The 26,651-nt window shown below is 62.1% G+C and overlaps 2 protein-coding genes across 4 annotated transcripts; both read left to right on the forward strand.

The window, feature by feature from the left end:
- Positions 1 to 401: 401 nt before the first annotated feature.
- PPP1R1B (protein phosphatase 1 regulatory inhibitor subunit 1B) lies at positions 402 to 5,717 on the forward strand. 2 transcript variants are annotated; one of them, XM_074849505.1, is made up of 9 exons: positions 402 to 516; positions 1,397 to 1,574; positions 2,713 to 2,773; positions 3,335 to 3,357; positions 3,846 to 3,915; positions 4,091 to 4,219; positions 4,917 to 4,985; positions 5,102 to 5,251; positions 5,348 to 5,717. In XM_074849505.1, the coding sequence occupies exons 2-9, from the start codon at positions 1,494 to 1,496 to the stop codon at positions 5,434 to 5,436; spliced, it is 672 nt and encodes a 223-aa protein (XP_074705606.1). In that variant the 5' UTR covers positions 402 to 516; positions 1,397 to 1,493; the 3' UTR covers positions 5,437 to 5,717. The 2 variants fall into 2 exon arrangements, with proteins under 2 accessions (XP_074705606.1, XP_074705605.1); XM_074849504.1 differs by having other exon boundaries at positions 412 to 801.
- A 357-nt stretch (positions 5,718 to 6,074) lies between these two features.
- On the forward strand, positions 6,075 to 26,568 carry STARD3 (StAR related lipid transfer domain containing 3). Of its 2 annotated transcripts, none has more exons than XM_074849408.1 (15): positions 6,075 to 6,154; positions 11,663 to 11,942; positions 14,858 to 14,935; positions 15,220 to 15,297; positions 15,389 to 15,442; positions 15,545 to 15,662; positions 16,753 to 16,851; positions 17,539 to 17,594; positions 18,418 to 18,510; positions 19,965 to 20,027; positions 21,064 to 21,159; positions 21,688 to 21,767; positions 22,170 to 22,274; positions 23,592 to 23,685; positions 25,496 to 26,568. In XM_074849408.1, exons 2-15 carry the CDS (start codon positions 11,727 to 11,729, stop codon positions 25,598 to 25,600), a joined length of 1,335 nt encoding a protein of 444 aa, XP_074705509.1. In that variant the 5' UTR covers positions 6,075 to 6,154; positions 11,663 to 11,726; the 3' UTR covers positions 25,601 to 26,568. The 2 variants fall into 2 exon arrangements, with proteins under 2 accessions (XP_074705509.1, XP_074705510.1); XM_074849409.1 differs by lacking the exon at positions 6,075 to 6,154 and adding an exon at positions 8,825 to 8,846.
- The last annotated feature ends 83 nt before the right edge of the window (positions 26,569 to 26,651 follow it).

Consider the following 26,651-nt stretch of genomic DNA (forward strand, 5'->3'; position numbering starts at 1 on the left):
CAGAGCCAGGCTTTGCCATGATTTGCTGTGCAGAGCCAAGATTTACTGCTGAGAGCTGAGCTTTGCCCTGCAGAGCCCAGCTTTGCTGTGCAGAGCTGAGCTTTGCCGTGCAGAGCTTGGCTTTGCCATGATTTGCTGTGCAGAGCCAAGCTTTACCACTGAGAGCCGAGCTTTGCCCTGCAGACCCAGGCTTTGCCGTGCAGAGCCAGGCTTGGCCATGCAGAGCCGGGCTTTGCCATGATTTGCCGTGCAGAGCCAGGCTTGGCCATGCAGAGCCGGGCTTTGCCGTGCTTTGCGGCGCGGGGCCGGGCGGGCGGGAGGCTGGTCCATGGCACGGTGCCACTCGGGTAAATATTTTGCTGGAGCGGTGGCTGCTGGCCCGCGGCCACCTGCAGCCGTTGGAGCACCGGGAGATCCGGGGGCTGGAGCCAGCTCCCGGCTCCCCCTTCCTCGTTCCTCCTCAGGGGCAGCTTCCTCAGCCCCACTGCCCCGTTCCCCGGCAGGACACCCCGCAAGGTGCCACCGCTCCGGCTCCCGGTGACCCCACTGTCCCCCGACATGGGGACCCCCCGTCGTGGCCCCCCCGGTGGGGCCGAGAGGTGCCCTTGATGCCCCGGGCCCCCCCGGCAGGGCCGCGGCAGAGCCTGGCACACACAGCGCCGAGCGGTGCCCAGGCTGGAGGTTGTGCCCGGGGAGGGGGGGGGGCGAGACCCCCCTTCCCCACGGGGGGAACTTTGGGTTTGGTGGAATTTTACACCAGGAAAAACCCCCAGAGCCGGGGCAGCGCCGGGACAGCCCGGGGTGAGGGCACAGTCCCTGCCTCTGGCACACGCGGGTGTCCCCGGGGCTGCGGGGCGGGGGGACCCCTGGCACAGAGGCGATGGGATGTTTTGGGGGTCCCGTGTCCCCGCAGATGTCCCCTGGGGGATCCTGTCCCTGCCTGAGCAGTGTCCCTGTCCCGTGTGGCACAGAGCAGCCGGGGGGGGGGAGTGTCCCACCACCCAGCCACGGGTGAGAGGGGCCGTGCCCCTGCCCCCCCCCCCCCCCCCCCCCCCCCAGCCTGCGGCTCTGCGGGGAAACTGAGGCACAAGGGCTGGGGACTCACGTGGAGGCACCCGCTCCCATCCCTGTCCCGTCTCAACTGGCCCCCGCAGTTGGGGGACACCCCCCTGGCAGGGAAGGGGTTAAGCCCCCCCCCCCCCGCCCCAGGTTGGCTGAACCCCCTCGGGGGCTCCCCAAGGGCTCATTACCGCGGCCTCAGCCCCCCTGCCCGGGGGGGGGGGGGGGGGATGAATAATTCAGTGCCTGGTAGGAGACGTGTCCTCCCTCCCTCTCCTTCCTCCTCCTCCTCCTCCTCCTCACCGGCTCTGCCTTCCCCACCTCCCGTCACTCTCAGTCCTCGCCGTACCGAGCCCCGGGTGCTACCGAATTCCGCTCGGCACCGGCGGCAGAGACCCCCCCTCCGGCAGCAGCGGTGACGCGTGGTCAAGGCCATGGACCCCAAGGACCGTAAGAAGATCCAGTTCTCGGTGCCAGCCCCCCCCAGCCAGCTGGACCCCCGCGCCGTCGAGATGGTGAGGGTGGACATGGGGGTACGGGGTCGCACTGGGGGTCCCTCGTCACCCCGAGGTCACCGGCAGCGCTGGCCAGCGCTGCCGGTGACCTCGGGGTGACGAGGGACCCCCCCCCCACCGCTGTGATTGGGATGGGGACAGAGTGGGACAGATGGGACTGGGAGAGCTGGACAAGGGGGTTTGGGGGGGACAGGAGGGACAGAGGGGACAGGACTGGGGGCGGGGGGACGGGATGGGATGAGGGAGAGACAGGGACAGGACAAGAAAGGTCCAAGGTTCCTGCGTGAGCCACGGTCCTGTGCGGAGGGAGAGTTGTGCAGGGGGACAGGGACAAGGACGGGACGGAGGGGACAGGATGGGGACGGGGATGGGACAGGAGGGAAGGGACAGCGCGGGACAGAGGGGACAGGACAGGGACAGGGAGGGGCAGGACAGGAATGGGACAGGAGGGAAGGGACAGAAAGGACAGGATGGGGACAGGGATGGGACAGAAGGGAAGGGATGGAGGGGACAGGGTGGGGACAGGGATGGGACAGGACAGGGACCGGGATGGGACAGGAGGGAAGGGACAGAGGGGACAGGGTGGGGACAGGGATGTGACAGGAGGCGACAGGATTGGGACAGGACAGAGACAGGAGGGGACAGGATGGGGACAGGGATGGCACAGGAGGGGAGGGATGGGACAGAGGGGACAGGATACGCTGGGGGATGGTGCAGCCACCCCCAGCCGGTTGTCCCCAGCCCGAGGGGACATTCCCCAGCCCCATGCCAGCCCCAGAGCCCCCACAGAGGGGCCGGGCAGGCACCGGGGCTGTCGTGGGTCTGGGAGGGACCAGGGACATCGCGGGGACCCCGGGATGGGGCCATGGCCCCTCTGTGGGACACTGAGCCTTTGAGCAGCGCTGGCTCAGCGGGGACCCAGCCGGAGCTGGGTGTCCTCGTCCCCTGCTCCCTGCTGGTGGCCCTGGGCTGGGGGCCCCCCTCCATGGTGGGGGGGTACGTGGCCCCACACGCTCCCTGCCCGCACCCACACTCACACACGTGCAGGCATGTGCAGGGGGCCTCGGCCCTGGGGCGCAGGGGCAGGGGACAGGGGACCCCAGGTGTCCCTGGCCGGTGACACCCCGCTGTGCCCCAGATCCGCCGGCGGAGGCCCACGCCGGCCATGCTCTTCCAGCTCTCCGAGCATTCCTCCCCAGGTGAGCGGGACAGGGACCGGCTGGGGATGGGACACAGGGCGGGGGTGGACATGGTAGCAGGGGACATCTGGTCCAGGGACGGGAGGTGGTGGCAGGGTGGGATGTGGTGTCACCGGCAGGATGGCGTGGCAGGGATGGGATGTTGTGGCAGGGAGGGGACATGGTGTCATGCACGGGATGGGATGTCCAAGATGGGACATGGTGGCAGGGAGGTGACATGGTGGCAGGGATGGGACGCGGTGTCACCAACAGGATAGAGTGGAAGGGATGGGACGTTGTGGCAGGGATGGGACATGGTGGCAGGGAGGGGACATGGTGGCAGGGTGGGGTGCGGTGTCACCTGTGGTACAAGATGTCCAGGATGGGACCTGGTGGCAGGGAGGGGACGGGGTGTCACATAAAGGCCGGGGTGGCAGGGATGGGACGCGGTGGCAGGTCCCTGGCGGGCAGGGTGACCCCCTGGAGCGGGGGCCCGGGGGTGGGCAGGGACCTGCCCGGCTCCGTCGGGTGCCGGCAGCCCCCGTCCCGCTCACCCCTCTCTCCCCGGCGCTGCCGACCCAGAGGACGAGTCCCTGCCCTACCAGGTGAGTGGGTGCCGGGACCCCCGGGACAGCCCCGCTCCCCCGTCCCGCGGCTCCCCGGGCACCGGGGGGGGGTTATCAGGGCCCAGCCCAGGCACCCGCCATCCCGTCCCAGCCTGGCCCCGGTGCTTATCGGTTCCCTGCCCGGCACGGGCACACGGCGCTGGGGACGGGGCCGCAGAGCCAAGCCGGGCTGTGGGGTTTGGCCCCGGTGCAAACCACCTCGTGACCGTCATGGGGACCCCACCCCAGCGCCCCCCGCACCGGATCCCCCCGGTGGGGTGCTTGTCCTCGGGGAGGGGTCACCCTCGAGTCCCCGTTGCGGGACCCCCATGGCAGCATCCTCATCCCGGGGTCCCCAGCGCGAGACCCCCGGTTACAGCACCCACCTCCCCAGGGGGGTGCGTGGATCCCCTGGGGTCGTGGTGGGTGGCCCCCCCGGCATGGGGGGGACACTGGGACCCCATCCCCAACTCCGCTCCCCCCCGCAGCGCGGCGAGGGCTGCCTGCTCAAACCAAAGAGGACCAACCCGTGTGCCTACACGCCGCCCTCGCTCAAAGGTACCACCCGAACGGGGAAACTGAGGCACGGGGGCTGTGTGGGGTGGGCTGGGGGCACCCGGGTACGCCAGACCCCCCACGCTTCTCCTGGTGCTGCGTGGCTCTGTGGGGACACCCCAGTGCTCCCAGTGCTTCCAGTGCCCGGAGCAGGGTCCTGACGCCGGTGCCCCCGCAGCGGTGCAGCGCATCGTGCAGTCCCACCTGGAGAGTGGCCTGGCCGGGGGTGACAGCTCCGACGGGGAGGCCGATGACCCGGAGCATGAGCTGGCCCACGCCTGTGACCCCGACAGTGCCCTCGAGCCTGGTGAGGGGGACAGGGGACGGGGCTGCCGGAGCCTGGGGGACGTGGGGACAGGATTGCTGGAGCCTGGGGGACACAGGGATGGGGCTGCTGGAGTCCAGGGGACATGGGGACAGGATTGTTGGAGCTTGGGGGACGTGGGGACACAGAGAGGGGGCTGCTGGAGCCTAGGGGACATGGGGACACGATTGTTGGAGCCTGGGGGACATGGGGACAGGATTGTTGGAGTCTGGGGGATGTGGGGACAGGATTGTTGGAGGCTGGGGGACATGGGGACGGGGTTGTTGGAGTCTGGAGGACATGGGGACACGGGGACAGGACTGCCGGAGCCCAGAGGACATGGAGACAGGATTGCTGAAGCCTGGGGACATGGGGAGATGGGGACAGGGCTGCCGGAGCGCAGGGGTGCAGGGACGGGCGCCACCATCCCCTGTAGCCCTTGGGGACGGGGCAGGTGCCCGGGTGGGGGACGCAGGCTGGCTGCTGACAGTGCTGCCTGGACCTGCCGCCCGCTCACCCCGGGCTGAGCGGGTCCCGCGGGGGCCACCACATCCCCCCGCGCCGGGCAGCGTCTCCGTCCCCCGCCGGGGCCGCGCTGACGCCAGCCGGACCCCCGGCCGCTCGGTCGCCAACTCTGGCGGTGCCCCGGTGCCACACGTGCCTTCCTCTGCCCCCGGCTCATCGCCGCCCGCCCGCGAAGCCCCGGGGAGCCAGGCCAGAGCCGAGCGGAGCTTCTTCCCCGCCGGCCCCAAGGCGCACAAGCGGAGAGGTAACGGCATGGGGACGGGGATGGCGGGGGGACACAGCTGCCCACCACATCCCCGGGGCTGCTGGGCGGATGCTGGGGCTCGGGGTCCCCGGGGCCACCGGCCACGTTGCCCGCAGGCGGGCAGAAGGTGTCCTTCGCCGGCGGCATCGAGGAGCGCGGGCAGGACCTGAAGTCGCTGACGGTGTCGGAGATCCCCGAGGACCCCGAGGGAGCGGAGGGTGACGAGGAGGAGCAGGGACGGGAGCAGGAGGACGGCGGCACCGGGGGTACGTGGGGTGTCACCCTGTCCCCGGTGGCTCCGGTGCTGACGGGGTCCCCCCCCAGCCCCCCGGCTCCTGACCCCGCCGCCTTTTCGTCCCCAGAGCGGCGACACGTCGGCTTCGCGGAGGTGCCCTCGCGCCCCATCGGCACCGAGCGCCACTCGCCCACCTTCCCGCTGGGCACCAGTTAGCTGCCACCGGCCACCGGCCACCGGCCACCGCAGCCTCGCCTGTGCCCCCCTCCCCTCGCCGCGGCCGCCCCCTCGCCCGCTGCCTCCCTGCCTGCGCCACGGCCGCCCCGCTTCGGGGCCGGGGGTCCCCGGGGAGCCCCGCGGAGGGGACGGCGAGGCCTTGAGCCCCCCCCCCGGCTGCCGGGGCAGGAGCCAGGGCTGGGACCCCCCCCCCCAGTGCCCCCCCCCGGCCCCCCCATCGAGCAGAGCCCCCCCGCCCGCAATAAACGGCTGTACAGAGAGGCTGGAGCCTGCTTGGGGGGGGGCTGCGGCCGTGGGAGGGGGCTGGAGGGGCCCTGACCCCCGGGTTTGGGGGGGCAGCGTGGGGGGGTGGGGAGCTGTGGGGCAGGGCTGTGGGGTCACCCTCCGCTGCCACCATGGACACACCCCCCCGCCATGGGGAATGGTCCCTCCCAGCCCCACTGACACCCCAACCCCCCCGCCATGGGGAATGGTCCCTCCCAGCCCCACTGACACCCCCTCCCCGCCATGGGGAATGGTCTCTCCCCCCCCCCCCCCCGTTGGGCCCGTCCGCCCCCCCCGCAGCCGGCGATGGTCGGCGCCGGCGCAGCCTCGCTCTGGCGTTTCCCTTCCGGGGTCAGAGGTTGCGGCGGCGCCGGGCCGGAAGTGGCTCTCGCCGGGTCCGCTTCCGGCGGGGACCGGCACCGGGCAGCGGCAGGTACCGCGGGCGGGCCCGGGGCCTCGGGGCGACCCAGCCCCGCTCCCGGGGAGGGCGGTTCCGGGCTGGGTGCTGGGCGGCGGGGCCCGGTCGCTCGGCTCCGGGGGGCCCCGGGGCGGGCAGGGCCTTGGTGCCGCCCTCGGGCCCGGGAGTGCGACCGCCGGGGCGGGGGGGAGACACGACTCTCCTTGGGGGTATCCCGGGTTCAGTCCTGGGCGGGCGGGGGTGGCAGTTACCGGGGCACCGGGGTTTAATCCGTTACCGGCTCCCCGGAGGTTTCGGGGCCCGGGGAGCCCCGGGTGTCCCGTGGGGCGGCTCCCCCAAGGGCACCTTCCCCCGGGTGGGCCCGGATCCCTGTCCTGCGTTCTGTCCCCCGGTTTCACCGGCGGGACCGTGGCCCCGGCTCTCCCGGGAGCCGTTCGGCTCCTCCAAACCCCCGCCCGGCGCTGGCCCCGGGGGCAGCAGCAGCGCCTGATCCCGGTCACATCCTCCCGAAGCCGCCTCTGCGCTGACCCCCACGGGCACCCCCACGTTTGGAACCGCTCCGTGCTCGGGCACCGGGGCGAGCGGGGTGTGGGGTGAGCGGAGGGTGAGCACCGATCGCCGAGGCGCTCACGGCAGCGGAGATCCGGGCGGCTGAAGGCTTTGCCCCTCTCTAGTCGCTGTAACAAAGCTGCAGGGACCTCGGGGGCTTTTCTGAGGGGGAGCACAGGAAAACTTGCGGCACCTCCGGAGAGGAGGGGTCGGCTCCTGCCCGGGGACGGGACCCCCGAGGGGTTGTTGGGGTGTGGAGGGGCCGTCGGGGGTCCCGGCGCTGCTCCCCCCTCAGCCCCTTGGCAAACGCTGGCCCGGACGGCTCCGTGCGGAATATCCCGCGGCGATCCTGGTGCTCGTAGAACTGTTGTTTGCACCCGGTGTGGCTCGGGGGGGGCTGCCAGGCTGCTCTGGGTTTGGAGGTTCCTGTTAGCGCTGTTATCACTGACACATCCTCACTGATTCGGGTCCGGGGTCTCTGCAGGGACCTCGAGCTTTGTCCCCCGCCTGTGAGGGACCGATCGCCCGGCGGCTCGAGCGTGGGGCTGAGGTGTGAGGAAGGATGACACTCTGTGGAGCATGGTGCTGTGGGGCTGGTGGCCATCGCTGCCCTCTGCCAGCCCTCTGAGACCCTCCTCTTGCTGTGAGGCGGCGTGAAGCCTCTCCCATCCCAAGTGTTTAAGGTCCTGCTCCGCATCCCAAAACGCAGCAGCGACCGGGCGAGACCTGGCTGAGGTTTTGTCACAGCACGGGGACACCAGACGCTGCCAGGAAGGTCCCACAGTGGCTCCCGGGGACAGGAGCCCTCTCAAATGTTCAAGCAGGCTGGGGGGGCTGGCACCCACCAAGGGCACCCTGAGGGGGGGGTAGGAGAGGGGCTGGGCCCCAACTCTCAGCTGGTGCCAACTGGGGATTCAGGCAACCACAGTGCCACCAAAGCCTGCTGAAAATGAGCGTGGAGGGTGTGCGGGGGGGAGGTGTGGGTTGGGGGGGGCTGCGGCTTCAAGTTGGGTGTAGAGAGGGGTCATCTGGGGGGAGGCAGCACCCAGCTTGGCTGCGAGGAGCCCCGGGGACGCCTTTGCCTGCGGGGAGAGGCAGGACCAGGCCCCGGGGCTGGCTCGGCCCTTGGCGGGCAGCGGCACTTCCCAAGGGGGTTGCAGGTCGCTCCCCGCACACATCCAGCGCTCGGAGCAGCGACAGCTGGGCGCTGCCTGCTCCCCGGGACCCTGCACACCGGGAGCCACTTCCCCGGGCTCCCCAGGGCAGCGGAGACACAGGGGCAACGGGATTGCGAGCCAAAACGACCGGTGGCCGGGGCTGGGCTGCCGCGCTGGCTCCGGGGGAACGCGCTGTTCACGAGGCTCTCGGAGTTTCCCCGTTTCTGCCTGCGGTGCTGGGGAGGGGACGGGCTCCCCGGGGGTCTCCTGTGCCCAGGCAGCGGCAGCTCCTGTTTTTTTTCCTGTTGCTGAAGCCGCAGCCCCGGTGCCCCTCGTTGTTCTGATTTACCACGGCCGTTGCCTGTCAGCGTGCCGCCTCTGCTCGCTGTCCCTCGTGCCGCCGGTGCTGCCGGGAGCCAGCACGTAACGTGCCTGGCAGGGTGACCTTTCTGAGCGTAGACGCGGGCTCGGATTAGCCCTGGAAGGTGCTTTAGGGAAAGCTGCAAATCGGTGCGAGGACAGCTCGCTGTGGAGCTCCGCGCGGTGCCCTCGCTGCGGGATCACGGCAGCGCCTGGGCGCGCTCAAAAACCAAACGACCTCGGCCCTGGGGGGTCTTGGCTGTGAATGTGACGGGGCCTGTCCAGTGGTTTGCTGAAGTCGTTGGATCACTTCATGGGTTTTTTGGAGTGAGGTTTAGTGTCTAACTTAATATTTACGTTTTTTGTTTTAAAGGCATCTCTCCCTGCTAGGAAGCTCGGACGCGTGTTAGCGCCCGGTGAAACACCCGCAGCTGGTGTCTCTAAAAGGCCCCGTCCCTCTCGCTCTCCAGGTGTTCTCTCTCCTGGTGCAGCGTTTGGTGCAAAGGCTGTAACTCTCACAAGAGGTGACATGAGAATTAGCTGTTGAAGTCGTCATGTGAGCTGAGAAGACACATTAATAGGAAGTCGGGGGCGCGGGAGGAAAGGAGAAGCGATGTCACAAGATGGAAAGGCTTCTTACTGTAAGACATGTCATTAACATGCAAACATGTGCTAATGAGAAGCTTGTGATTTGAATCTGAAAGCTGAGAGTGGAAAAGGGTGACACTGGGGTGGGAGTGACACTGGGGAGGGTGACTCCGGAGCTTTGCAGAGGCTGCTCTGACCTTCCACAGGGCCGGGCCAGGCCTCGGCACAGGCCCGGGGTCCATTTTAGTGCCCAGCGTCCCGTTGGGGCTGGGCTGGGCTGCGCGTGTTGTGCCACGTGGAGTTCTGGGGCAGCACTCGCTGGGTGTTAGTTCTTGGTGTTGTCTCAGGGCACCTCTGCTCCGCATGTGCTTCCCGCTGGGATTTGCGGGCTCACTGCCGACGGCGGCATCGCCTTTTGTCCCTGCGCCTCTCACCGCTCGCTTCGTCCTCAAAACAGGAGGTCGCACCAGCAAAAAGAAACCAAATCTTTCCTCAGAGTCTTGAGAGCCCCCCCCCCCCTTTTTTTTTTGTTTTTTTTAAAACCAGAAAAGCTCTGAGGGGTCCCCAGTGCGGGTGCCTCTTCGGGCTGTGTTAGTGTCACCTGAGGTGTCCCTCTGGGCAGCGTGTGCCACTCGTGCTTCCCCTGTTGTGGTGGCTGTCAGAGCTGCGCTGCTCGAGAGCCCCCGAAAGCGGCTCGTGGCTCGGCAGCCGGTGTGGCTCACGCTGCGGAGGATGGCTGAATGCATAATACAACACCGGGGCGCTCAATAATTTATCTGTCACCCAGAAAAAGGCACATTTCTACACGCTCAGATCCAGCCCCTGCTCTTTCTGCTCTGAGCTTTCTCCTGCCTGAGGGAGCAGTCCCAGGCGAGGGGCCTCATCTAGGCTTAAAATATTTCTACCAAACCCTGCTCTGTCCCACAGTGCTTGAGGTAAAGCCCTTGTCACTGGTTCTTTCCCAGAAATTGGTTATTGCCGGTTGTTTTGGGATGGGCGTGCTAATGAAGCTGTGTTAAACCTCACCGGGAAGGCTGGGCTTTAGGGACGGGTGGGTTTAGGCTGGCTGAGCTGCGCGAGGGCTCGCAGCGACTGCTGCTCTCTGCTGTGTCCCCGTGCTCTGCCGTGGCCCCGGCGCTGCCTCGGCGTCGGGGGAGCGGGGCCAGCGACTCTTGCAGGGTGATTTTAAAGCGCTGTGAAAGTTGCGGGGGGCTGCCTAAGTGCAAAGTGTTGTTTGAGGGAAGGAGGCGGCGACACCCTGCCGTAGAGGAGGAGGCAGCCCGTGCATGAGGTGATGTATTATTTAGCGCTCACAGATGTCTTTAACTTTTCTCAGTTTGAGATGGGTCCCTCGCTCGGAGCAGCGAAGGGCCGTGGTCGTTGCGGCTGATCCAAAGTGACAAGTCTTCCAGCTCCTCCCGAAGTGCCTCCGAGAGAGACTAACAGGGACTTGACAGGAGTCCAGCTTTGTTCCCTTTCCAGCCCTGCTGCTCCCCAGGGGCTGGAATGCAGAAGCTGCTGGTGCAGGGATCCCAAATCGCCCCAAATCCAGTTTTGCTCAGCTCTTGCAGTTGCCTCAGTGTCCGGTGGGGCTCGGCAGCACCCCTGGCTTCGCGTGCCCCATGGATCGCCCCTTCCCACGGGTCTGGGCGCAGTCTCGGGGCATTTTTCCTCGGATATTGCATGGCTGCAGCCTCCTGGTTGTTGCAGGCGTGATCTGTTGTAGACAGACAAACCTCACTCAGATCCTGGAGGATGCCGAACTGCTGGGGCAGTAGCTAAGGCAGCAAAGAATCTGGTTTTTTTGGAGGCAAAATGTCCTTGAGCAGGAGTATTTTGCAGAGAAGGAGCTTGTAGCTGTGCCTTTGCCGTGGGTGACTCGGAGGTGGCGGAGCCAGGGACTGGCAGATCCCTGGGCTGACCTGTTTTGGCATCCTCTTCCCTTGTTTGTCTCCAGCGTGTTTTAGTTGCGCGGGGCATTAACATAGTGGCGTCCTTGTGCGGTGCTGACGGAGAGGAAAAATTTTAATACAATGGTTGGCACGAGCTGCGTGAAAACAGCCTTCAGACCTCAACACCTCGCTTGCGTCGGGGCTGTGTGCCTGGCACTGCCGGCCACCGCGGCCGGGACGGAGAGCGGCGCTTTCCCCTGCTGCCATCCTGCTGCTCTGCTTGGCCGGAGTCGGGTGTGAAACCCAGCGTCCTGCTCCTGAAGTGAGCCGGCTCCTCTCTCGGCTGTGCGGGATGGGATCCGACGGGATGACGGGCTCCCGAGGTTTGGTGGTTTGCCTTGTGCAACACACGGAGCCCGGCCCGGGAGCTTTGCCTCCGCGCCCCTGCGGAGGAGCCTGCCGCAGCTTGGGGTGGCTCCGGGATCCCGGGGACTGCTCCTTTTCGGAGCACGGGCCTCCGCGGAAACACCCCGAGGCCCATTTTCCTGCTGCCACGGCACCTCCGTGGGGTTTGCCATCTGCTGCTCCGGCCGCTGGCTGTAGCCACCAGCTTGGCTCACTGTGCTCGAGCGTGTTCTGGGTGGCCACCTCTGGGTTCCGGGGACAGTTGCTGGTGACCCCCTGTGCCTCTCAGCCTTTCGCAGCTGATTCCTCCTTCCCTGCGGTGAGCAAGAGGGAGGGAAAGTCTCTGCCTGTGCTGGTGAACGTGAGGCGCCAGGGAGAGATGGGGCAGCCCTGGGTGTCTTTGCTTCAGAGAGGGAGGCTCTTTGCCAGCCCAAAAGCCAGTTTTCCCTCCAGAACTGTATCAAACAGACAGGATCTCATTTGGGAATAGGAATATTTACCTTTAGAGGGGCAGAGGAGAAGGGGTATCCAGAGACCCGAGGCCTGAGGGTCCCCTTTGTGTCTCCCCACAGGTGATGCACTGACTTGGCAGATGTTGCCCCGCTTGACGTAGGACCCAAGTGGCTTGGGCCAAGGATGAGCAAACCGACAGACCTGCAGCACGACCTGGAACGAAGCCTCCCAGCCATCGCGTCCATCAGCACCTCGTTCTCCCAGAGCCAGGGCTTCTCCCCCTATTGCTACTTCTCACCGGAGAAGAGGAAAGCCATCTCGGATGTGAGGAGGACCTTCTGCCTCTTCGTCACCTTCGACCTGCTCTTCATCTCTTTATTGTGGATAATCGAATTGAATGTAAGTCGGGGGAAGCAAATCCATGGAGCCTTTGCCCTTTTAAGTTGTGCTTTTTTAATGCAGTTCCCTCTGCGTTAATTGCTCCATTTCAGAAGTCTTGGGCCAAGTCTTTGTTTGTTCTTCCCAGCGCTCTGGTGATTTGCGCTGGCTGAGAAGGCGCTGCAGTTAGTGTAAACTAAAGTCCAGCTCGTTTCCTGCAGCCGGGCTCTGTTGTGGCTCTCCAGGGCTGTTAACACCGTCACGTGGAGCGCTCTGTGTGTCGTGTAACAAGATCTGGAGCCCCTGGAATCGCCAGGTTGAGCCGTTGGCCAAAATTCCCTCCTGCTCCCCTTGCCTTAAGGGAAGCCGCTCGCTGTGTTTGCCAAGCAGCTGCCAGCTGTGCAGTGTCTTGTTCTCAGAAGAGCGGGGTGGGATGCGCGGACCCTCCTCTCACCCGCCCAGCTGTTGGGCAGAGACAGAAGGGGCTTTGAGCTTTGGTCCCGACGTACTGACACTAATCTCAGCTTCCGAGAGCCGGAGGTGCTGCTCCACCTCAGAGGGGACTAGTGAAGGGGAACACGAGGGCTTTGGTCCTCTCCGAAGTGGCTGCCACACCTCTGCAGGCTGCTGTGTTTACTCAGCGTGTCGACTGTTGCAATGACCAGGGAAATCCAGTTTATTTACCTCAGTCCCATCGGGTCCAAGTTACTCCCTGGGCTGTATTTTGGTTTGATTTTTCCTGAACTGGTCCTGACTGGTTTCTGCCATGGTGACGGCGGGTTTCGGGTACTACATGTCCTCCCGTGGAACAACCTGAGCAGAGAGGCAAGATGAACAGATAGACCCCAGCGCTTCTGCGTGCGGCCCTGCCGGTGTCTGGCCTTTATTTATCAGCACTAGATCCTGCGCTCACTTAGCGGCTCTTATCTCTGCCCTGTTTATCTCCTGGGTGTCTGCACTTAACAGATTGTCACGGCCGGCAGCTCCCTCACCCTGCCCGCTGCAGCCGGCCGCGCGGTGTCGAGCGCCTGAAGAGACCCCTGCTCCCCCCTGCCTAGGAAAAAGCCCCTCTCTGCCAGCATTCCAGCGATGCCAATGGTGTCCTGCACGCCCAGCTTGGACCCCGGCCTCCTGCTCGTGTCCCTGTTCGCTGGGCTGTCTGGAGACGTGCTGTCTACAAATCAAAAAAAATCCAGCCCCGGGGAGCTAAGCTGCCAGCGCGGTCACCAGGGTGATTCTGAGCCCAGGTCTTGCAGGTAGCCATTAATGAGTGACTAACTGCTGATATTTGGGCCCCGAGCTGAGATGCTGCATATTTAAAGCTATTAGGACAGCTTATTTGCCTAGTTATGAAGAGCAACGATTTTATATCATGACTAATGCTTTTTTTATCAAACCGTTTCCTTTGCTGCAAGATAAGCTGAGCAAATTGTCCCTCGTTAAATGTCTGTTGCCTGCAAGCTGTAATTCTGCGAGCTTGCTGCTCTCGGAGAGATGCCTCAGATGGTTCTTCTTCCTTGTCCATGGCAGTGGCCTGTATTTAAACTGAAAACACCTCTCAGAAATCATAATCCTTCCCCGTGTCTCGTTCCTCCCGCAGCATCTCATAGCGGAGTCGCGGTGTGGGGAAGAGGCTTCCCGTGGCGGCTCAGCAAAGCTGCCTGGCACGAGTCCTGGAGCCGCGGATCAGATAAAGCAATAGTGCAGAACTGCTTTTCCCCCCTCTCCCTGAATATTAAGCACCAGCCCTGACCTAGAGGGACCGCTTCCCGATGGCTGCCTCTTCTGTCCTTGGACTGTCTGACAAGAGGGTGCCAGGACACCAGGCTGCCAAGAACTGGCCTGAGATCCACCAACTTGTTTCTCACAGATCATCAAACAGCTGTCAGCCTATACCAGCTTCCAGGCCAGCTGGGCTGCGTTCAAACCAATAGCCTAAAGGTGAAGCATTTGTTCCAGTTACCTGAGCCATCCGCTTCCTCATAAACAGCGATTCCAGGCTCCCGAGAACAGGATTTATGGTGTCAAAAGTACCAGGGCTGTCAGGCCCCAGATTGTCTCGGGGTGAGGCAAGAGAGCTCTTCTGTGAGCTTTTTCCACGCTCCCGTATGATATCCCAGAAAGCGGTTCTGCCTCTTTCAGATTTCCTTGCAGTCTCTCTGTGCCTGTGCATGTCCCTCGTCCTCCTCTCCTCCCTCTTCCCCTTTGCCAGTACGTTTGAACCCGCTGGTTGACTTCCTCCGTTGGGTTTCCTGGAGGGCAGCTCAGCACTGCTGTGAGCCCTGGGAAGCCAGCTGGCCTGGAAGAAGGGAGAGGGGATCCCTCGGTGCTTTGCATGAGGACGATGGCAGTTTAAATTCCACCAGCTTGCCGAGTGACCCCTGAGAGCCCTCGCGGGGGAGATGTTTTGATTGTCCAGCTGGAGACACTTTGTTCGGTGCATTACTGAAGGTGCTAGAGAAGCAGTTTCCTGTGGTTTTCCATTTTTTTCCGTGTGCCCTCCCGTACAGCTGAAGTCTGTCACCTGAAGCCACGCAGAGAAGCGGTGGGCACGAGTGGGAGGTGGTGCCCGACCGAGCGCTTTAGGCTGTGAGAGTTGTGATCCGGTGGCGCCGGATGTGCTGAGCCCAAGGAGCGGCTTCTCGGCGTTGGAAAGCCCCCACGTAGAAGTGTTTAACGTACCCTCGTGCTGCTCCAGCTCTGGCTACCCGGCTCGTGCTCCTCAGTGTGAAACCGAGGGTGAAATGGGCCGTTGTATCCTCCCGTGGTCCTGCGTTGGCAGACCAGCCCGCATCCCGCGTGCCGCAGGCATTTGTATGCCTGATGCATAACCTGACCTGGCGGGAACCTCTGGGCACCGCTTGGCCAGTTTCTTTCTACCATTAGTTTCTTATCAGTGCACTCAATAACGTTCTGGTTTCCTGTCTCCCCTTCAGACCAAGGATGGCATTCAGAAGAACTTGGAGAACGAAATCATCAATTACAATTTCAAGACCTCTTTCTTTGATATATTTGTGAGTATTCCAGACTTGCTGCAGGTGAGGAAACAGCTTTGGAGCTGGAGGGGGTGGCACGGCTGAAGGCTGGGCAGGGAGGATCTGGGTGCCGGGGAGGGGGAGCTGGGGTCTCCCCGCAGCCTTGCCCCTCGCCTGGCTCTGTGGAATTGGGCAGGTCGCAGCCTTGACCCCATCTGTCGAGTCAGCGAGCTCCTCGGGCATTGGCCCCTGTCTGTGTCCTCCCAGCACCTGGCAGAGGGACAAGGGCAGTGACTAGTGTCGATGGCTTTTTGTTTTTAAAGGTCTTGGCTTTCTTTCGGTTTTTTGTGTTGCTGCTGGCCTATGCAATCGTAAAGCTGCGCCACTGGTGGGTCATAGCGGTAAGAAGGCAATTTTTGCTTTCCTGTTTTTAAGTTTTCCTTCTCCGCCTGGCGTTTGCACGGATCTGAGATACGTACGTTTATTTTTCAGGTCACTACGTTGGTATCCAGTGCCTTCCTGATTGTGAAGGTCATCCTCTCCAAGGTTGGTTTCCTTGAGCTCACGGGGGATTGCTTTGTGATTGCTTGACGCTGCTGTTTTCCCGTTTGTGTAAACTCCCTGTGGTTTGTGCTTTCTTCCACGCAGCTTCTGACCAAAGGGGCTTTCGGCTATTTACTTCCTATCGTCTCGTTTGTCATTGCTTGGCTAGAGACTTGGTTCCTGGATTTTAAAGTCCTAACTCAGGAAGCAGAAGAGGAACGATGTGAGTATTTTGCTCCCCTCTGGTAGGAGTTGGCAGATGAGAGTACCAGGCCTGGGGTTTCTGCTGCTTTGGCAGCACCTTGACAGATCTGACATTTATAGAGAAGTGATCTCTAGGCTGGCTGTGACGGTAAGTGCCTGACTCAATTCTGTTATGGTATATAAGTCCCTTCAGGGGAAGAAAATACCAGATTATAAAAAGCATCTTTTAATTGAGTGGAGGAAAACATGCCAAATTCCCCAATGTCTGGGTCCTGAAGCCAGACGTGTTGGAAACAGAGCTCACCTCCACATCGGAGAAAATGTTTTGAAACAGTGGGACAGATGCCAGGCGGGCTGTTGGACTCTCCGTCTCTGGATATCTGTCTTCAGATCTGGGCTGGAGACCTTTCGGGGAGGATTCCTTCAGTCGCAGACACGTTACAGGGGCGCGGCGTGAGTTACGCTCTGTGAAATTTTACAGCCTCCGGTCGCTGAGGTCAAGACTAAATGGAGGTTGAGTTTGACCTAATGCTTTACAAATTACCCTGCGGTGCCGGGAAGTGTAACTTCCAGAGGGCCTTCTAGGGAGTAGGTGCTCGGCCTGGACTGGCGTGGCTGCCCGATCCTAGAGCAGAAGAAGGAGTTTGTCGCTCTCCCAGGCTTAGCTGACGAACGAGGGCTGGGAAACGGCACGTAAACCAAGGAGTATTTGTCAAGCGGGGCTCGATCAGAAATGCACTGACTGACTGGAAAACACCAGGGGATGTTTGGGTCTTGCAAGGAGGCTTTAAGATGAAAAATGATCAAGTGTTTAATGCCTCTATTGGATTAGGCTCAGGTTCCAAATTGCTTCCAGGGGAAGCTCTTATTTAATTAGATGCTTAATCGCCTTTGGATTTGACAGGCAGAAGAGCCCATTGATCTCCATGCAGATAAAATGTCTGAAACAAAAGATGAGGCAATAGGAGCTGAAAAGCTTGTGGGCTGGCTGGTGTCAGTGTGAAAAGACCGGCTGTATCTGGAAGCAAGTGGCTGGGAGGGTGGATGGGGTGGGAGCCCCGGGACCCCTTGGTTGCCGCGTGCGTAAAACCTCGTGCTCTGGTTCGCAGGGTACCTGGCAGCCCAGGCCGCGGCCTCTCGCAGCTCCCTGCTCTACCCCGGGGCCCTTTCCGAGGGGCAGTTCTACTCCCCACCAGAGTCCTTCGCAGGTAAGATGTGCTCTCCTCCCCTTGCTTCCCCGGCTTGTTCCCCTCACGGCGTTCCTCCTGGGTCTCCTCACCTCTGTAATCGCCTCCTCCCCGAGCTCCGTCTCATTATCCCGGCCCGTGGCGGGTGGCAGGGCCTCCAAGAACCGACACTGCACAACGGGCTCCCCTCTCCTCGCGCTGTGCCTGGGCAGGGGAGGCACGGCCGGGCTCAGCCCCGCGCGCCTGCCTTCAGCTCTGTGGGAAACTGGAGCCTTTTGTGGTTTTGGGATTAAATGCTCTTAACTGCGGCTGAAGTACTCGGAAAAATGCTGCCCTCGGGGTGAGGGCACGGGGGTGAGTTGCCACAAGCAGGTGAGGATAAGAGCTGGCAGCATGCCCCTGCGCTGTGCCACTGCCTCGTGCTGGCTCCGGAGACCTCCCCGGCTCGGGAGTGAGGAGATGTCAGCCGGGGCGATTGTCTGGGTGTAGCTGACACCCTGCTCCTGCTCAGCCGTGCTCCGGCTGCGGCGCGGAGGCGTTTGGGGAGGCAGGGCCTGGGCTGTGTCAGGGTTGTCCCCGCTGACAGCCCTTCCCGTCGGACAGGGCGCAGGGATCGGACGCTGTCTGTCCCCCACGAGAAGCTCCCAGGGAGATGGTGCAAGCGGGGTCTTCATCAACTGTGTGTTAATTGTGTGTGTTCCCCCCTAGGGTCGGACAACGAGTCGGACGAGGAAGGTGCAGGGAGGAAGGCGCTGACAGCTCAGGTAAGCAGAGACAGCTTGGCCCGAGGCTGGCTGACCCTGCCCGTCACCTTCAGGCTGATCCAGGGTCTCTGACAATCCTGCGGGCCCTGTCAGGGTGCTGGACCTGCAGAGCACCACAGGCTGCTGTCCCTCACTTCCCAGCCTTCTGTTCTGGGGATGTTTGGCCGAGGAGCTCTGTGTGCCCCTCGGCACCAGGCCGTTCCCTGTGTGCCCCGGGACCGGTTGGCACCGTGGTGGCCACAGGAGGGGGGTCCTTTGGGCAACACCCGACACAAAAACCCTTGCCAGGGCCACGTGCTCTCCCCCGCAGCGTCCCACAGGGCTGGGATTCCAGCTCTGCCTCCTGCCTGTCCCTCTCCCCTCTCCAGTCCCTGGTTATGGGGTCACATACCGTGGGCATTGCCTCCACCGTCCCCGCTGAACTGTGGCTCGTGGGCCTTCGCCTCCCCAAAGCCTGGCTTGGGCACAAGCTGCTTTCTGCTCTTTTCCAAGCGGTTCTGCTGCCGTTCAGCCCCAGCTCTGGCACCTCCGCAGAAGGAAGCTCCGCGCATCCCATCGCCCTTTGCCTGCTGGAAACCCTTACGTTAAGGCGGGAGACTCGCTGGTAGTCGCAGCTGGTGTGTGGATACAAGCCAGGGCGGGGAGCGTGACTTTGAGCTCCAAAATGAGGCCTCTGTGACCCAAATTAAGAGATTTCTGCGGTATGGTGATGGGAGATATCCCCTTTCCCTCTGCCAGCCCTGGGAGGGGGGTTCGCAAGCCTTACACACACGCTTCGGGCTTTCTGCAAACCTAGCTAATGAAATGCTCCCTCCCCTCCTAGGAGAAGGAGTATGTCCGACAAGGCAAAGACGCCATGGAGGTTGTGGACCAAATCCTCGCCCAGGAGGAGAACTGGAAGTTCGAGAAAAACAATGCAAGTGTCCCCCCGCCCCACCTGCCGGGCAGCGCTGCCGGCAGAGAGCACGGATGGCTTAGCAAAAACGGGAGGACAAATGAGGCTTTTGAAACCTCCTTGCGACATGAAAAATTAACAAGCGTTACAATTACCTGATTGAATTAGGAATCTATTCCAGTTCAGTTAAATGTAAAATCCCCTCTTATTTAATTAGACGTTTAATTGCCTTCCTGTTTGACAGGAGAGAGCCCATCACTCCTCCCTCTAGACGGCAGGCAGGCAGGGGCGGTCAGCTCACCTTTGGTAGGCGCTGGGATGCGGAGCTGTGGCCGCCGGCGCGGCGCGGGGGGAGAGGAGACACGCTGGCCCCGCAGCGCTCCCAGACAGCCCCGCTGCTGCAGCTCTGCCCTCGCTCCACAGCCAGGACTCAGCGTTCCGGGGAGACCACGCCGAGGTGGGGGCTGGCCTTTCTGGCCAGCTTTGGCCCACCTGGGAGCAGGCGAGTGGGGCACAGCCTGCTCCTCCCACCCCCAAAGCCGTTTGTGTCCCCCCTTCCCCAGGACAGGGACTCTGTGGGTGCTGGAGTGTAAATCAGGAATGTGTTTCTTCCTTACATCTTTCCGCGGTGGCTTTGCCAAAGGGCTCTGGCTGCCCCTCGTGCCTCTTGCTTCGGGCAGCACGGAGGCGCACAAAGCAAAGCAGACCCTGCCCTGCCTCGTTCCTCGCTGCCCTGGTTCGTTCCCTGAACTGCAGGAGAGTTTTCTGGGGTACCTAGAGCCCCTTCCTCTCTCCGAAGGCTGGAGAGAAGGGGGCAGCCTCTCTGCCCTCTAAACCCAGCCTTGCTTTCTGCTTGTGGGCTCACAACACGATTGGGGTGAGAGTCCTGCAAACTGCAGTCTCATCTGGTGTTTAAAATTCCCCTGTCAAGTGATCCATTGTCTGATGCCAAACTAGCTGGGCAGATTGTTTTCTTTATCCAAAGGGGGATGGATTTAAATAGACTAATCAGAGTTTAACACAGGGCTAATGATGAAAGGTTATCATCTGTCCATCCCTAACCCCTCCAGGGAGCCTCTTCTCAGATGTAGGTAACAACAGCAGTGTTGGCAAACTCGCCCCTTTCTCTTACCCTGGTGTTGGTAGCTTGCTACAAAGAGAATTTGACCTTGACGTGGAGTTTGCAGGCTGGCACGGGGCGGTTTCTTTTTCCGTCTCATCCCTGCTGCCGCTCTGGATATTGTTTTGTTGATGGAAATTTGTGCGTGTGTGCATCTGAAACGTGCTCAGTGCGGTTCACGTGCTGGGGTCACTGTCGGGGGGACGGGGGGGGACGTGTGAGGGCTGGAGAGGGTCCCTCCGCACGACACCGCGAGGCGGGACGGCTCCTGCAGCCGCAGCGTTTGCAGTTGACTTTACCCCAGACAGAAGCGCTTCCTTTTGTTAACATAAATATAACTTTATTTCTCACACAGGACTTTGGTGACGTTGTTTACACTTTTGAAATACCTTTCCATGGCAAGACCTTTATTTTAAAGGTAAGAACCTTCCTGGATCACTTCTGTAGGCTGCGTGGTTTGGGCGAAGAGCGACGGCTCTGCTCAGAGCCCCGGCTCAGCTTTCACACCCGCTCCTGGCCCTGGCAGGACAGGTCAGGCAGCAGAGCACGCTCTCTTTGCTCGAGACAGATGAACTGCACTGCGCGCTCTAGGGAATCTCTCCAGGAAAGCCCCTTGGCTGGCAGACAAACTCCCCAGCAAATATGCTGGGCCCCAGTCTCTGCTGGTAGAAGTGGGAGCAGGTGACTGCAAGACTCGCTTCCAACCCCAGCATCTAGGACTAATCTGACCAAGGAGGCTAATTGGAACTAATTGCCAGCAAGACCAGGGCTGAGCGTGCGTCTGCTGCTGCCTGGCATGGAGAAGAGCTGCTCGGAAGTGCCTCGCTCCGTGCCCTCGCTGGAGTGGCTTGGCTGTAAACCACGCTTTAATGAAGCATTGGTGCTGCGGTGGCTTTTCTTTGTTCCAGTGCATATGTTGCCTCGCTGGCAGGAGCTGCCAATGGAGCAGCTCTGTATCCGCGAGGAAAAGCTGGATGGTCCCACTTTACTGCATTAACCATTTGCCTCCAAAGATCCCCCGTCCCACAGGGACGTGGAGAAATGAATGTTGTTTGTGCTGGAGCTCAGAAAGAGCTTTTCAGCAACTTCCCGAAGCAATCGCGCAGGCGGCGGAACCGCTGATAAAAGTGGGGTGAGGGTGGGAGAGGAGCCAGCCCCAAGGTCCGTCTGTCTCACTGTGCTACAGACAGACACTTGCCCTCTCTGCCAGCAGCAGGGACAGGCGGGCAGCGCTTCAGCGACTGCCGAAGCCTGAGGTCTGGTCTCTCTGACTCCCCGTGTGCCCTCCAGGCCCCCCCCAGAGCGACAGCACCATGGCAGGGGGGTGACAGCCGTGGCTTTGCTCCCCTCCTGTGTTATTCCAGTTGTTCTTTGTGAGCTGCCCTGCGTTCCTTAAAAATAATCTTAGCAAAGTGGAGCGGGGGACTGGCTAACTGCTCTGGCTCTGTCCTCAGGCTTTCCTGCAGTGCTCTGCTGAAACAGTTTACCAGGAGGTTATTCTCCAGCCTGAGAAGATGATCCTGTGGAACAGAACAGTGGCAGCTTGCCAGGTGAGCGTGCCGGACAAAGATGGCTTAATCACAGGAGCTCCTTGGAGCGGAGAGTTGGAGCTTCCCAGTCCAACACCGGCTGTCGGCAGTGCCCAGGCCCTACTGGAGCTTAGCTGGATCCGAGTCACCGAGGCGTTAAATCTCCGCCGCTCATCCGTACGATCCGAATGCTCTGCGGTAGCCAGCTGCATGCGTGTGCCCATCCAAAAGCCCATGAGGTGGGCAGGGAGACGGGCCAGTGGCTGAGCCAAACCTGCTTTTGCTTGGTGGGGTTTGTGCCGTTGGTGTGGCAGGGATCCGGAGGCAAAGGCTGCGCCCCCAGAAAGGCGGAGGGACCAGTCCCAGAGCAGGGGACAGACCTGTGCGCCCGCTGCCAAAGAGCTCGTCCCCCTCAGCCCTGGATCAGACACTCTGGTTGCTTTGAATCCTGCTGCTGTTTTAGGGGAGGGTCCAGCTGTTGGCAACTGCGACCTGCAGGCACAGTCTGAGGAAATATCTCTTCTTTTTATTTATTTATTCCCCCCCCAGATCTTGCAGCGGGTTGAAGACAACACGATCATCTCCTACGACGTGGCAGCTGGGGCTGCAGGCGGTGTTGTCTCCCCAAGGTCAGTTTATTCCGCTGTCTCGTTTGTGCTGAGCCCCTGAACGCTCTCCTAAAACACGGAGAGAAGCATCTGCCTGTGGTGAGAGAGCTCTGCGCCCCCCGCCGCCAGCTCTGCCCCCCGCTGCTGCCCGGGAGCTCCCGGTGTCGGCGGGGCAGGGCTGCCTGTGTGGGTAACGCTCCCAAAGACAAGGAGCCCCTGAAGTCTCCTCCAGACGTTTCTGGCAGGAGTCTCGGAGCTCAAAGTCTGTCTTGGTTGGTCTCCCCGATAGCAGTGGGGCGCTGGGCTCTGTCCGTAGGCGGCCGTACCTCTGCCACGGCCTTTGCCGGCAGCCCGGAGAGCGGGAGCTGCTCCTCCAAAGTCCCGTGCACGTTCTAGAGCGGTCGGTGCCGTTTCTTTGCTTAGGGATTTCGTGAACGTGCGCCGGATTGAGAGGAGAAGAGACAGGTACATTTCCTCAGGGATGTCGACCACGCACAGCCTCAAGCCTCCGCTCTCCAAGTATGTCAGGTAAGAGGCAGGTTTGATTTTTTTTATCTGGTATCTGACACACACGCTTTGCTTAAGCTTAGGGCAAAGAGCCACTTAAATGAAAACCCTGCTGTCTTCCTGGCAGCGTTTGCAGGAAGCTAATCTATTTGTGGAACTAAACCTTGCTTTCCTTGTTCTTCTTCCTTTGTTAAAGAAACTCTCCGTGCTGTTCAGTGTTGCTCGGGCGTTTCCCAGCTCAGGGGAGTGGAGGTGCCGACCAGTAACAGCACAAACCCCAACCCAGTCCGCATCCTGTTTATGTAACAGTTAATTCCCAAACAGGGCCAGCTGCCATTTCTGAGGGGCAGTAAACAGCTGACTGTGGCTCGCTTTGAGCCTCTCGCATGCCTTTTGCTTCTCGTAAGCCGGTCACTTATTGACTTTAAAGGCTGAGGACATTGGGAGATGGTCCCGTGGGCGAAACGAGCTGCGTCAGGATGGACGAGCTCCCAAAGTGTCGGCAGGTCCCTGGCCTCTCCCCTTCCGAAGGGACAGCTTAGCCCGGCTGGTGATGGATCTCGGCGGGGTTAGTTTCATCAAACAAGGCCTCCTTGTTACTGTCTGCTCCGGTGCCTGGGGCCCAGCTGTGCCACTTCACACACTGACTTTGTTTTTCCTAATAATCTGGTTAAAGTAATTGACATTTTAACTCAGAGCCGTTATAGCTGCCTCAGTCTATTTAAGTGCTGGGGACTTCAGGGCCTAGAAAAATCTTTTTACAAATGTATGCAGCAAAAATAGCATGTTCCTGAACAGGGAAGGGAAATCTGTATTTGGGCTGTGTGTGTGAGCACAGCTCTTCTCTCTGAGACGGATCAGATGGTGCGAGGAAGGATCTGGGGGCTGCAGCGACAGGGCTCCCCGCGCCGAGCCTGTCCTGACCGCGCAGGGTTTCCCTGGCCGCTCGCCTTTCCCTGGGACCTCTGGTTTGCACCCACTTCCACAGGGGTTGTGCCTCGGAAACCGTCCCCGCAGTGAAGCGGCGGTGGGGCTGGCACGGTCCGGAGGCAGAGGCAGCTTCTCAGCCGGCGGCCCTGGCACCGCCGCTGCCAAGGCACCTGTGGGAAACCTGCCCCGCCGTGCTCGCTCGTGTGCCCGCAGCCAAAGCAGATCCCTTCCCGGGCACTCTGCGCATCTGCTCTTGCCCCGCTGGGCGCTCGTCCTCGCTGCCAGGCGCAGGGGGTAGCTGCTGCTGCAGGAACTAGCGCAGGATCGCCGCGGCGCACCCCAGAGCGCTAAAAAAAACAGCTTTTCAGCCGGCCCCGGCTCTGACTGTGCGTTCTCGGTTCCCCGCAGGGGTGAGAACGGGCCCGGAGGATTCATCGTACTGAAATGTCCCAGCAACCCCAGGGTCTGCACCTTCATCTGGATTCTCAACACAGACCTGAAGGTAAAACCAGTTTGTTGCTGATGCGCCAGCGCTGCGGCCATCTCCCGTCCCCGGCAGAGCTCAGCAGCAGGCTCCGGCATCCCCCGCGCCGCGCAGGCTGCGTGCTGAGGACCCGCTCTGCGCTCCCAGCAGCTCCAGCCCCGCTCCTGAAAGCGGCTCGTTATCAACAGCTGCCCCAAAGGGCCTCGGGTTTTGCTGGTGGAGGTTAAACGCGACTTGAAAAATCACCCTCTTTCCCCCTGAAGCTGCCCCAGGCGGGGTGGGGAGGCTCTTCCTTACCTGGCAGAGATCTTGCTTAGGGGTTTCACCTCTCTGTGTGCTGGACTGGGGGAGAGGAGATTTTTATCCTCTTTGGGGGCTGAAAATAGCAGGGCATGGGGAGTGTTGTCTGGGTGCTTGCCGCTCCCCGGAACCCACCGAAGGGGTGATTCGCCCCCAGTGCCTGTACCCTGGTCAGACGCGGCCGCCCCGGCGCGCGTGGGGCTGCGGCCGTGCCCGGGGAAAGGCGCTTCGGCCCTGGGAGCTGCCCCAAGTCTGGACTATTTGCGGAGCCGCGTGTCGAGCCCTCGCTGGCGGCCCAGACAAAAGGCAGCGCACGAAGGGAGCCGGGGTCGGGCGGATGGTGGGGGGGGAGCCGAGCTGGCCCGTTTTCTTCCTCCTCTGAAGGTTGACGTGGTAACGGGTGCTGCAGCAGCGAGCACAAAGGCTCCATTCATCAGCGCTCTGCTGCAAAGCTGCGCGGCCCCCTCCCCTCCCACGTCCCCTCCCTCCCCACAGAGCAGAGCAGCTCCTGCCTGCTTGGGAAACGCTTTGGAGAGGGTTTGCAGGAGCGCTCGGGGCAGAGCAGCGCGCGGCCCCGCGCCCCTTCGCGCTGGAGCTGGGTTTTCCTTCGCGGATCCGGCTCCGACGCCTCTCCCGCCCCGCCGTAACGAGGGGGTTTGGAGGGATAACGAACCCGTTTGGTTGTGCAAGATGGGGCTCAGAAAGGAAAAATGTTCCTTGTGCTTCCCGGGCCGGAGAGCGCTCGCCCACGGCCGCTGCTGGAAGAAATGTCGTAGTGGCCGAGCTATTAATAACCCGCCCGGCGACTGCTTCCACCATCTTCCTGAAGGGCCCTGCTGGTGCCCAGACCCCTCTCCTGCGCTGCCTTGCTATTTCCTCTGGCCCTGACAAGTATTTATAGCACATGGCTCATCCCTTCCTGCGACGAAGGGTGAGAATTACACACGTGTGTGTGTTTGTGTCCGTGACGGAGCTTCGCCCCAGAGCTCATTTCAGGGAAGCGTTTGAAATGGCTCCTGCACCAACGGGCCCACAATCTCCTGCCCCCCCGAGTTGCAGAGAAAACCTGCTCCAGGGCAAAGCCTCTGCCTCCTGCCCTGCTGAAACACCCCAGTGCAAAGCAGGGGGTCCTCCTCTGCCTACCTGACCCCCCAGGATTGTTGGCTGCCCATCCCTGCCTGCACTTGGGCCCCGTTCTCTGCCCCGGGACCCTGCACCAGCCCCCAGCCCTACCTCAGCTCCCTTCCCCCGCAGAAACAAGGATTATTCTTCTTTTTTTTATCTTTTTTTTTTTTTTTAATGCATCTCACATAATAGAGCACAGGCCGAGGCGGTTAGGGTTGAGTCGTGCAGGGCTTTTTTAGAGAAATCAAAACGCATTTCAGTTCCTCCCCCGGAGCAAGCTCCTTGACAGCAGCAGCTCCCCGCGGCGCCGCTCGTGCATCCCTCAGGTCGGGCTGGGGGTGCAGGGCCGAGCCCCCAGCCCCGCGCTGCCTCACAGCTCCCCGTTTCTCTGCTTTCCCCGCAGGGTCGCCTGCCCCGTTACCTGATCCACCAGAGCCTGGCCGCCACCATGTTCGAGTTCACCTTCCACCTCCGCCAGCGGGTCAGCGAGCTTTCCAGCAAGCCCTGAGCAGCGGGGACCTGCCCTCACCGGACATTCTTCTGTCCTCTCTCCTCCGCGGCCGGGGGACGGCCAGGAGAGGACCCTGCAGCCCCTGGGGCCTCGCCACGACCCCCCCCGGGAGGCTGCCCTGCGCAAACAGCACTGAGATGAGACCGGGGAGGGGGGGCGCTGCTCAGCTCCTTCTCCCACCACCGGGGCCCTGAAACCACTGACTGTTGTGTGCCAAACCCCTGCCCCGCCCTCTGACCCCCCCCTGCCCCTCACGCAGGGGTTGGGGGCTCATCTGGGACCCCCAGATTCCTCTACTTGTGCCCCAGTTGGAGGAGAAAGAGGGGCCGGAGGCGAAGGCCACGCTGGGGTGAGGACACGGGTCCGGCCCCTTGTTGTCCGGACGAAGCCCTGGCCCAGGCTCTGCCTGGGGGGGTGAAGCTGCAGTTTGGGCCTGGCTTGGGGCTGTGCCCCCCACCCTACTCCTTGCAGGAGGGGATGTGGTGTGGGGTTCAGCACAGGGGACCCCTCCCAGGTTGTTCCCTGGTGCTTTTGGGGCTGCTCAAATCTCCCCTTGGAGCTTGGCAGAGCTCCTGTGTGTGTTCCCCCCCCTCTCCCAGCTCCCCACGGAGGCAGAGTGCGATTTGCCTTAAGCAGAGACTTTTATCCTTTTTGGAGGGGGGGGGTTGTAGGGTTGGAGAGGGGGGGGGGATAATGTGGGGGCGACTGCGCCTTCTTTTCTACCTGTGAGCGCCGGTGCCGTGTTCTGCGCTATAAAGGGAAACAGCGCGCAGCCGCCCGCACGCGGGGGCACACGCCGGCAGCGCTGCGGCGAGGGGGGAGCGCCCACGCCAGCCCCCCCCCACCCCTCCCCGGGGCTTTCTGCATCCCCCAACTCTGTCCTGGGGGGTCCAGACCCCCCCTTCTCCATCTCCGTGCCTGCGAGGGGCGATGCCTCGGGTCAGAATTAAAAGCCTTGCACTGTTTGCAGCGAGACGTCTTTGTAATGCGAGGGAGTAAAAGCAAGGAGGGGGGGGAGCAGCTGGGGGGGGGGGGCAGGGCCAGCCTG

Source organism: Strix aluco, chromosome 24 (genome assembly GCF_031877795.1).
Source record: "Strix aluco isolate bStrAlu1 chromosome 24, bStrAlu1.hap1, whole genome shotgun sequence".
NCBI classification, from domain to species: domain Eukaryota; kingdom Metazoa; phylum Chordata; class Aves; order Strigiformes; family Strigidae; genus Strix; species Strix aluco.

What these genes read in the sequence shown, in the direction of transcription:
- PPP1R1B (XM_074849505.1), top strand. Translation starts at nt 1,494, where the DNA reads ATGGACCCCAAGGACCGTAAGAAGATCCAGTTCTCGGTGCCAGCCCCC. An exon ending in ACGAGTCCCTGCCCTACCAG is followed by an intron (nt 3,358 to 3,845) that starts GTGAGTGGGTGC and finishes TCCCCCCCGCAG; the next exon opens with CGCGGCGAGGGCTGCCTGCT. An exon ending in CGACAGTGCCCTCGAGCCTG is followed by an intron (nt 4,220 to 4,916) that starts GTGAGGGGGACA and finishes CCGCCCGCGAAG; the next exon opens with CCCCGGGGAGCCAGGCCAGA.
- STARD3 (XM_074849408.1), top strand. Translation starts at nt 11,727, where the DNA reads ATGAGCAAACCGACAGACCTGCAGCACGACCTGGAACGAAGCCTCCCA. An exon ending in GCCACTGGTGGGTCATAGCG is followed by an intron (nt 15,298 to 15,388) that starts GTAAGAAGGCAA and finishes TTTATTTTTCAG; the next exon opens with GTCACTACGTTGGTATCCAG. An exon ending in TGAAGGTCATCCTCTCCAAG is followed by an intron (nt 15,443 to 15,544) that starts GTTGGTTTCCTT and finishes TCTTCCACGCAG; the next exon opens with CTTCTGACCAAAGGGGCTTT.